This window comes from Mus pahari, chromosome 3 (genome assembly GCF_900095145.1).
Source record: "Mus pahari chromosome 3, PAHARI_EIJ_v1.1, whole genome shotgun sequence".
NCBI lineage: Eukaryota > Metazoa > Chordata > Mammalia > Rodentia > Muridae > Mus > Mus pahari.
In genome coordinates, this window is record NC_034592.1 from 105,377,880 (window position 1) to 105,388,462 (window position 10,583).

At 38.9% G+C, this 10,583-nt stretch overlaps 1 protein-coding gene and 1 pseudogene across 2 annotated transcripts in view; one reads left to right on the forward strand and one right to left on the reverse strand.

Annotated features, from left to right (window-relative positions):
* Positions 1-10,583, forward strand: part of Casc4 (cancer susceptibility 4) — a 68,388-nt gene that overhangs the window by 52,827 nt on the left and 4,978 nt on the right. The window contains exon 9 of one of the 2 annotated variants that reach the window (XM_021193859.1): positions 4,957-5,124. The exons of the other annotated variant lie outside the window; for it this stretch is intronic. Coding sequence (XP_021049518.1) covers positions 4,957-5,124 — 168 coding nt within the window. The remainder of the gene's footprint in view (positions 1-4,956; positions 5,125-10,583) is intronic. 2 annotated transcript variants of the gene reach the window in all.
* On the reverse strand, positions 1,058-1,364 carry LOC110318665 (annotated as a pseudogene).

Genomic DNA, 10,583 nt, shown 5'->3' on the forward strand with positions numbered 1-10,583 from the left:
AAAAAAAAAAAAGGCTTGGGACTGCTGCTCAGGTGCTCGGAACAGAGTCCAGGGCATGCACATAGTAGGCATGTGCTCTACTACCCAGTTCATAAACCCAAGACTGTCATTTGGAAGTGGAATACTCTTTAATAGTGTTTATTATGTTTTAGCAAGCCTTTACCATATTTTGAAATGCCACTCTATGATCATGAATTTGGTACAGCCCTAACTCATGTCTACATTATCTGTCCATGTCAGTTTCTCTTCTCATACTACTTCCAGTCATAGACATTAGTATACACAGCTTGTCACGCTGTTCTGTTAGTCTCTGCTTACTTCGTCTTCTCACTACAGTAGTGCCTTTGATAGCATTAGTGCCTCACTTCTTTCTTTCCCAGCCTAGCAAGCATTTGTTAAGCACTCATAAAGATGTCCTATCAGTATTTTAACTTTATTTCTTTAGATAAACAATGAAATTATTAACATAATCATACTCAATGTATAATTAATGTCTTCATTTTATATGTTTTGTTACAAGATTCTCAATCCTAAACTTTTTGTATTCTTTTATACTTAAAATTATAAGGCCCACACACCTTTAATCTTGAAACTCCTGAGGCCCAGACAGTTCCCGGACAGTCTGATTTACAAGTGAGCTCTAGACCAGTCAGAGCTACAAAGTGATACCCTGTCTCAAGAAAATAAATGAATGTGTGTGTGTGTGTGTGTGTGTGTGTGTGTGTGTGTTTTGTGTGTTTTAATCAGTAGGGTAGAAGGGCTCACTAGTGGACTAACCTAACTGAAATGAAGAATTCCAGATCAGTTAGGGGATTCTTTTTTTTTTTTTTTAAGATTTATTTATTATTTATATGTAAGTACACTGTAGCTGTCTTCAGACACACCAGTAGAGGACGTCAGATGTCATTACAGATGGTTGCAAGCCACCATGTGGTTGCTGGGATTTGAACTCAGGACCTTCGGAAGAACAGTCAGTGCTCTTAACTGCTGAGCCATCTCTCCAGCCCAGGGGATTCTTTTTTGTTGTTGTTTGTTCTTTTGTTTTTTTGTTTTTCCAGGCAGTGTTTTACATCATAAGCTTGTCACCCCCTCACTGGTTCACTTGTCCCGTGATGAGAAAGGACTTAGCCACCCACAATAATGTTATTAATGGGGATATGGATCAGTTTCACGAAGAAGCCAATGAATCCCATGATAGCAAATCCTATAGTTGTAGCCATGGCAATCTTCTGGAATTCTTTTCTGTTGGGTTTGGTGCATCTTTTAACCAGCCGAATTGAGTCCTTTACAAACTGCCGACTGGGCTCTACAAACTGCATTACCTGATCCATGTTTGTGGGATGGCGGATTGAGAGCGGAGAGACACGTAGTTTAGGCCCAGTTAGGGGATTCTTTTATCTTACGGGGGAGGGGTTTGGGGACAGCTAGGGATGACCTCTGAGGATAAGAATGTCTACACTTTTGCAGAAGACCTGAGTTTGTTTTCCAGCACCTATGTTTCACAGCCACCAAAGAATCCAGCAGGCATCCCGTACAGATCACACTCACCACACACACATACAGACACACACATCACAAACACAACACACACAATAAATAAACAAATCTTAAAGGGGCAGGGGAGAGATGCCTCAGCATTCAAGAGTATATATCCCGCTGGGCAGAGGCAGGCGGATTTCTGAGTTCGAGGCCAGCCTGGTCTACAGAGTGAGTTCCAGGACAGCCAGGGCTACACAGAGAAACCCTGTCTANAAAAAAAAAAAAAAAAAAAAGAGTACATAACCCCTTTGAAGAAAATCTGAATTTGGTTTACAGTCCCCACATCAGTAATTTACAACTGCCTATATAGAACTTTGGCTTCAGAGGAGTCCTGCTCCTATGTGCGCTGTGAGTACCAAGACACACCTGCACAAACATTCACACATAAATGAGGCGAATTTATTGAGGACCTGAATTCCAACCCTAAAAGGTACATGGTAGGGGTAGAGAGGACCAAGGTGTACTTTACTTTGACCAACACATACACACTGAACCAGGTGTGTCAACACATACACACTGAACCAGGTGTGTAAACACACACACTAAATAAATGTAATAAATATTGGGGACTGTTGGATGGTGGTGGCATGTTCCTTTAATCCCAGCACTTGAAAAACAGAGACAAGTTGATCTCTGTGAGGTTTGAAACTAGCCTGGTCTACACAGTGAGTACAAGTATAGCCAGGACTGAACAAAGAAACCTGTTTTGAAAAAACACAACCTCCTTCTCCCAAAAAATATTGGTAATCATTTCCAATTTAAAAAGATCATGTAAACTGGGCGGTGGTGGCTCAGGCCTTAAATCCCAGCACTTGGGAGGCAGGGGCCCGTGGATTTCTGAGTTCAAGGCCAGCCTGGTCTACAGAGTGAGTTCCAGGACAGCCGGGGCTATACAGAGAAACCCTGTCTCGAAAAACCAAATAAATAAATAAATAAATAAATAAATAAATAAATAAATGAATGAATGAATGAATGAATAAATAAATAGATCATGTAGATCTACAACTCCATGTTAGGTGAATATGGCCACTAGTCATAAAGCTTTCTATCTCTGCAAGAGATTTGACAAAAATTTATGAACATAGAGATAGAGTACAATAAAACATAAATTGCCAAATTTAATTCAAGTCTGACATTCCTATACATTGTAATCTCTAAATAAACAGGTAGGCTTAACTTTCAACTTCAATCCCAAATATTCCTTCACCTATTTGGAATGTAGTTAGAAGAAAATAATTAACAAAATCATAGCTGGGTGTAGTAGTGCACACTTTTAATCCCAGCACTCAAAAAGAGTTTGAGGCCCGTCTGGTTTACACAAAGAGTTCCAGGACAGCTCGGGCTCCACAGAGAAACCCTATCCAATGCTGCAGTGAGAATTGCAGAGGCCAGGGGTTAACTGTGGGAGTTGTGCTTCTCCTTTCTCCTTTTTTTAAAAAAAGATTTATTTATTTATTTTATGTAAGTACACTGTAGCTGTCTTCAGACACTCCAGAAGAGGGCATCAGATTTTGTTGCACATGGTTGTGAACCACCATGTGGTTGCTGGGATTTGAACTCCAGACCTTCGGAGGAGCAGTTGGGTGCTCTTACCTACTGAGCCATCTCACCAGCCCTTGTTTTGTTTTTCGAGACAGGGTTTCTCTGTATAGCCCTGGCTGTCCTGGAACTCACTCTGTAGACCAGGCTGGCCTCGAACTCAGAAATCCACCTGCCCCTGCCTCCCAAATGCTGGGATTAAAGGCGTGCGTCACCACCGCCCGGCTCCTTTCACCTTTACGGTGGGTTCCCAGATTGACTCAGGTCATCAGACTTTTGCAGCTAGCACTTTTACCAGCTGAATATCTCTCCCGTCCTTAACGTTAATTATGGTTAAATTTAATGTTAAAGTAGTTGTGTGGCATTTTTATTGCTCCGTTTGTTATTGTTGTAGGAATTGAGCACATAGCACATAGTCACATTCTAGACACGTGATCTACCACTGAGCATAGTTCCCGGCTCACGAGAGCTAGGAGTGTTTGTGCTTTAGATTTTAGTGCACCTAAGATGCACATATATTTCAGTTTGGAATATGTGTGTCAGAGAGATACCATTACCTGCTGAGCCACCTCACTGGCCCTATTTTTGCTTTTAAGTGTGCAGGTATTGAACCCCTTTTTATGTTAGGTATTGAATTGGGTTTATTACCCTTCTTGATTGTTATAAAAGTATATAATGGTTTATCATAGACCAACTTCTTTAAGTTTCCATTAACATTTAAAAAACATGAACTAGGAAACAGGAAGGATAAGTTAGGATTTTTTTCAAGGCAAACACTAGTAGGGATTCTAGTTTGTGCTGTCTGCTAATGCCTCCATAGAAACTCATGGCTATGGCGAGTCAGTATTACTAAAGGAATGTGAAGTAGCCTTCAGATGGTGGTAGTTTGTCTGCATAGAACTAACTCATTGATTACTTTAAAAATCATTTTTAAATTATTCATGAATGGTATTTCATATAGCAGTAAATGACTATATATTTAATTGTATATTCTATATAATACAATAATTTATCCTCTTTAAAGTGTCACTTTATTTTTTTTAAAAAAAAAGCTTGCTTGTTCTTTTTTTTTTTTTTTTTCAAAAGAATAATTAACTTATTTTATTTATATGAGTACAATGTAGCTGTCTTCAGACACACCAGAAGAGGACATCAGATCTCATTTCGGATGGTTGTAAGCCATTATGTGGTTGCTGGGAATTGAACTCAGGACTTCTAGAAGAGCAGTCAGTGTTCTTAACTACTGAGCCATCTCTCCAGCCCAAAGTGTCACTTTCAACCAGTACTTACATTAAAGAAATTGTAGGTCAATAGAAAAGGGATTCTAAACAAGAAACCATTTCTTTAAGAACATTTTCAAGTCACCAGCACTGGGGAAACCAGCCTTAGCTACATAGTAGTAAGTCTTAGTTTCAACAAAAAGACAGACATCAGTAACTTTTTTTTTTCTTTTTGACTTAACTCACTCTGTCGACCAGGCTGGCCTCGAACTCAAAGATCCACCTGCCTCTACCTCCCAAGTGCTAGGATATACGTGTATTACCATGGTTGGCAGAAAACATTAGATCTTAATAGGAAATACTAAACACAAAAGAGAAAATTTAGAATAAATTTTATTTTGGGGTACAAGCAGGGATGGAGTTGCTGCTCAGCCCACTACTCTTTTGTAGTATGATGAATAAGCTACTTTTTAAAAGGTATTTTGACTCTTCATTCTTAATTACTTTTGTCTTATGTAACTTCTATAAAATGTGTTCTTTTGTGACCAGTACCCTGAAAGTTGCTGGGTTTCCTTTGCCTACTTTCTCATCTGTCTTCCGTTTAGGTCCCTTCTTTTCTGCTCTTTACTCTTGAATTAATCCTCTACCTACTTCACAGGCCGGTTCTTTGATGAGAATGAATCCCCTGTTGATCCGCAGCATGGCTCTAAACTGGCGGATTATAATGGGGATGATGGTAACGTAGGTGAGTATGAGGCAGACAAGCAGGCTGAGCTGGCTTACAATGAGGAAGAAGATGGTGATGGTGGAGAGGAAGACGTCCAAGGTGAGCCTGGCCTGGCTTCCATGCTGTGACCGTGAAACTCACCTCTTAGGTTTTGGTTGAATTTGTGTAGAATTTTCCCCACTTGTAATCATAGTAGTATCTTAATCTTAACACAAGAGGTTCTGTGTAATTTTTCAGCTTTGAGAACTATTTTATGATAAGTACAAGTTAAGTTTTTTCCATTTTTAGATTATCTTACATATATTATTAATGTGATAATATGAAATGACAAGTCCTCAAAATTTTTAGAATTAAATTGTTTGAAATGAGCGTAGGTATCACTTGAGGCAAATACCTTCAGGGAACATCCTTTTTTAATTTCAATGGAAAACATTTACTATTACAAGTATGTATAGATACTGGGTTGACAGGCTTTTTGTTAAAGCAAAGCCACAATTGAAATCTGGTCTCCATAATGAACAGAAATGTACTCTGCTGCTGGTGGAACACTAGGAGGCCTAATGTTCTGAGAACCAAAATATTTATATTTTGTGAAGGGTTTATAAGATTTGTCTTCATGTTTAATACACAGATTCAACACATTTTTTTTCTTGTTAGCTGTTGCTTCTGAGCTTTTAACTTGGTAGAAGTTCAGACTCTTAACTGTGCGCACACCTCAGGCCACACTGCGGTGCTGTCGTGGGGCTTTGGGTTTCTTTTTTGCCTGCTTGTTTTCAGTAATATTTTTGAAATCTTTAAAAGTTACTTAAGAGCCGGGCTTGGTGGCGCACGCCTTTAATCCCAGCACTCAGGAGGCGGAGGCAGGCAGATTTCTGAGTTTGAGGCCAGCCTGGTCTACAAAGTGAATTCCAGGACAGCCAGATCCATACAGAGAAACCCTGTCTCGAAAAAAAACAAAAACAAAAAACAAACAAAAAAAGTTACTTAAGATCTTGGGGAAAATGTAAGATTTTTGTAGTATAGTACATGAGTTTTCTGCTATAACCTGTTTGATTTCTTATTTCTTTTTATAGTTACTAAAATTTTACTTAGGTTCAGAACAAGAGCTGTTTTTTTTTTTTTAACTTAGAGAATAATAAAACTGCCCTTGAATACTATATATTCAGGATGAAAGGGAAAACCAATGGACACACTTCTTAGGCATCACTTTGTGGTCCACCCTAGTTTAGGGGTAAATGTAGTTATTGGTGAAGGGATTAATAAATACTGGGAGTTCTCTAAGGACATCATCTTTTCTCATCAGTTTTCCTTTCCTCATTGCTTTTATGGTTTAGTTGAGCTGTGTTTGTGAACCACTATCTGCACTACTTATGGCCTTCTCATTCATGTCTGTCACATCACCCGTTAGATAGATTGTAAGCTCTTGGAGAGCAGGAATTTTCATTTATTTTACCTTGTATTTAATTCGTGTTCTTTTTGTGTCCACTCTCCCCTAGTATTTGTACTCAGGACCCAAACAGTGCTATTAGCTATTAATACTATGCTTTTTCCTTGGCTCTGTTATCCCAGCTGAGCGTGGTGAATGCTCTGTAACTGGTCACAGCTTGCTTGCTTGCACTTTGAAGAGTCTCCCTCCCTGCACTAAGGATCATTAGATAATATTGAGGTTTTTATTAGAGTAGTTTATTTCAACTATTAATCATCCTTACATTTTTTGCCTGTCTTAAGCCTGATGATTTTTTTTTAAAGATGTATTTATTTATTATATGTAAGTACACTGTAGCTGTCTTCAGACACTCCAGAAGAGGGAGTCAGATCTCGTTAAGGATGGTTATGAGCCACCATGTGGTTGCTGGGATTTGAACTCCAGACCTTTGGAAGAGCAGTCGGGTGCTCTTACCCGCTGAGCCATCTCACCAGCCCAAGCCTGATGATTTTTAATTAGAGAATTTCGTTTAATATTTGTATGGGTTTATGCACAGTGAGTGGTTTATCTTCAGTGACTTCTCTCCTTTTCTTGCATCCTCCCCACAGCCATTTCCCATTACCACTTTGCTTTTCCTTTTGCAAAACAAATAATAAATTTATTGGTTCTAAGGACTATAAGAGCCTTAGGATCTATTATAGCCCAGTCTAGCCTCATACTTAGTACCTAGCTGAAGGCAACCTTGAACTCTTGATCCTCCTGCCTTCACCTCCCAAGTGCTGGGATTAAAAACTTGCCATCACACCCAGTTTTATGTGGTGCTGGAGAAGAAACCCAGACCCTCAGTGTGATGGGTGAGCATGCCCGTAACTAAGGTACATCCCCAGGTCTAAATTTTTACTTTTGCAAGTAAATCTTGCTTAGGTTGAGAGTCCTTCTTTAATGTTTATCTTATTTTGGTATCCGTTAGTAATAGTGTCAGGAAGTGGACCACTACAAGGATACTCATCACAGAACAGAAAGAAACAAACAAGGACAGCAGTCCCAGTAAAGGGGAATAGATTGGATATACTGACTTTAACAGGAGTATTTAAAGACCTAAAATAATTTCAGACATACTTGTAAGATTTTTTAAGATCCATTATTAACTGTCCAAAGAGTGGGGAGATAGACCTAGCCCTAACTAAGTTAGATTCAGGTGTTATTGCAGGTTCAGAGTTCACAGAGTTGAGATCATTTTGTCATTGTGCCCACATAATTACAATGCTCTCACAGCCCAAGCAGACCTTAGCACTGATAAGAAGGGGCGGGAATGACAACAAAGCCACATATTGGAGTTAGAGTTAAAAGAAAGTCTGTGTGCAGTTTTCCATCTAGAAATTTCAGTGGAATTGTTTTGTATAACTTAAATACCATAGGAAAATACAATTTTGATTTCAAAATGCCTGAAGCACATCTACCCTCAAACTCAGGAAAGAAAAAATGATTTTTTTCCACGGTTGGAACCTTTTGACCAATTAAAAAAAAACAAACAAACACACATACAAACAACCCTGAAGTGTGGCTAGGCATGATAGCCTCCACATGTCATCCCAGCACTCAGGAAGCTGAGGTAGGTGACAGAGGGAGCACTAGGCTACTCTGAACTGCAGAGACACACCTTTTCTTTCCTTTACAATTCTTCCCTCTTATTTTATGTGTTTTTTGGATGCATGTGTATCTGATGCCAGAAGGTAGAGTAGTGTTATATCTCCTGGAACTGGAGTTAACATGTAGGTGCAAGGAATTGAACTTGGGTCCTCTAGAAGAGCAGCCAGTACTGTAACTGCTAAACCATCTAGATAGCAGCAAAACCTTGAGAGAAAGAAAAGGGGAAGGAAGGACCTCAAAACATTGATGAAGCTGTAAGTACAGGCTCTGCTCTGCTCATTGTGGAAGCAGTTTTTTGAGATGTGGAATATACAGGGTTAGAGACTCTAGCTAAAGGCTAAGATTCTGTTAGTTAAATACACTCTATCAGGACTGTGGAGTGTAGCTCTGGCCATTACGGAGCTAAAACACTCCAGCCTTACTCTGTTCTCTGTGACTTTGGACTCAGCACTGTTACCTCCAGTGTTTGCTATAGAATTAAATAAGACCTCTTTGTCCTGTGTTTATAATGACTTAGTTTTATTTCAAACTAATCGAGTATTCTAAAGGAAATAATTTATTTGTATTAATATAAAAATTTGAAAAGAATAAATCTGAAAACATGATAGACATTGTTCTTCACTGTTATAAGAAGGTAAAACTTGGAGCTGGAGAGATGGCTCAGCTGTTCTTGAGAATCTAGATTTGATGCCCGATATATACATGGTAGTCCATAACTATCTGTAACTCTAGTTCCTGGGAATTCAAAACCCTCTTTTGGCCTCTAGCCCATGTGGATGGTACACAGACAAAACACTCATATGCATAAAAACTTTAAAACTTTTTAGAGATTTGTTATTTTTAATTTTCTGTCTGCCTGTCTGTCTCTGCCACCCCTCCGTGTCTGTGTGTGTGTGTCTCTGTGTGTGTGTGTTTTTGTGGCTCAGTGTGTGTGTCTGTATCAGATCCCCTAGAACTAGAGTTAACAGATAATTGTGGGTGCTGGGAACTGAACACTCAGGTCCTCTGGAAGAACAGCGAGTGCTCTTACCTGGTGAGCCATCTCTCCAGTCCCAAATTAAAAATCTCTTTAAAAAGATGGTAGAAATTTGTAAGTTTCCTTTACTCTTTAAAATCAAAGAAATTCCCCATTTATTTGCTAAATATTAATAAACATTAGGCACTGTCTGCAAACGGAAGCTCAGCCTGCAACCCAGTGCTAAAAGCCTGGATTTGAATTATTTCTCCTTCACTTGCTGACACTGTGAGCTTGTAAATACTATGGTTTGTGCCATAATTCCCACAACTATAAGGCAGAAATATAGGTACTTATCTAACAGAAGTTATATGGACTACATGATTTGTTATCAGTCTACACTTAAAACAGACCATGTCATTCTATAAAGCACTGTTTAAGTGTTTGTTCAATAATTTTTTTAAGTAAAGAAAACTTTAGAATTTTCTCTCTGGATTGCCTCTGTTGAAGGATAGTGTCTTCTGTCCTGAGGGTAGTTTGTGACTCTGGAAACCTTGCTGTCTTAGAAGCTCTTTTAGTTACTAGTCCTTTCTTATATTAACAGTAAGCTTAGCACTGATGTCACAAATTATGCTTAGCTCTCTGGTTGTATTTCTTTGGCTGTTTCCTCATGGCTAGCTGCTTACAGGTTCTGCTACTTTCTGTAGAAATTAAACACTCAGTTTCTGTATTTATTGTCAGTGTCGGTCGGTTGTATTCTGTCAGGTAATTGTATAGGCTTATAGTTAAGTATAAAGAAGTTGTTGATAGAAACTTGAAATCTGGGTAAAATAACTACATTGAAAACAGACTATAGTTAATTTAAAAGATGCCCACTGCAATATTCCAAAAGTGCTCTGGAAGTCTTGAAAACAGTATATTAGCATTGTATTAAAGTTGTTCTAAAGAAAGACTGGGGCTGGATAGCTCAGTGGTAGAGTGCTTGTCCAGCACGTGCCGCTCCCGAGATCAGTCTTTAGCTGCATGTGTACACAAGCACACATGTATGTGCACAGTAAAGAACGTAGACAGAAGTTGCCAAACCTCCCTTCTATTTATAGAGGGCTTTGCAACTAGAGACTGCAGTTCCATCATTTCACTTTGAAGTAGGACAGTTGTTCTTGTACTGAGAAGGCGCAGTGCAAGTCCAAAGGGTGGAGCTAGCTTGTGCCTGAGTATTTGATCCAGGAACAGATTCCAGTGTTTCCTATTCCTAGAACCTTTGTTTTTTATCTCAGTCTGTCTTTGTATTTATTCATGTAAAAATTCACAAAAGTAATAACATTTTTCCTGCAGTAAATTTTGTGTTGAATTTCTCAAAATGTTCCATTGCTCTATAGTGATTGTCTTAAAAGTGATTGTTTTTAAATATGTGTTCATGGGCATAAATTGAAGCTTCATAACTCAGGTTCTCCAGAGAGCAGGCATGCTACAAAAGTGATCTCTTTAAAATCAAAGGTTGCAGCCGGGCATGGTGGCCACGCCTTT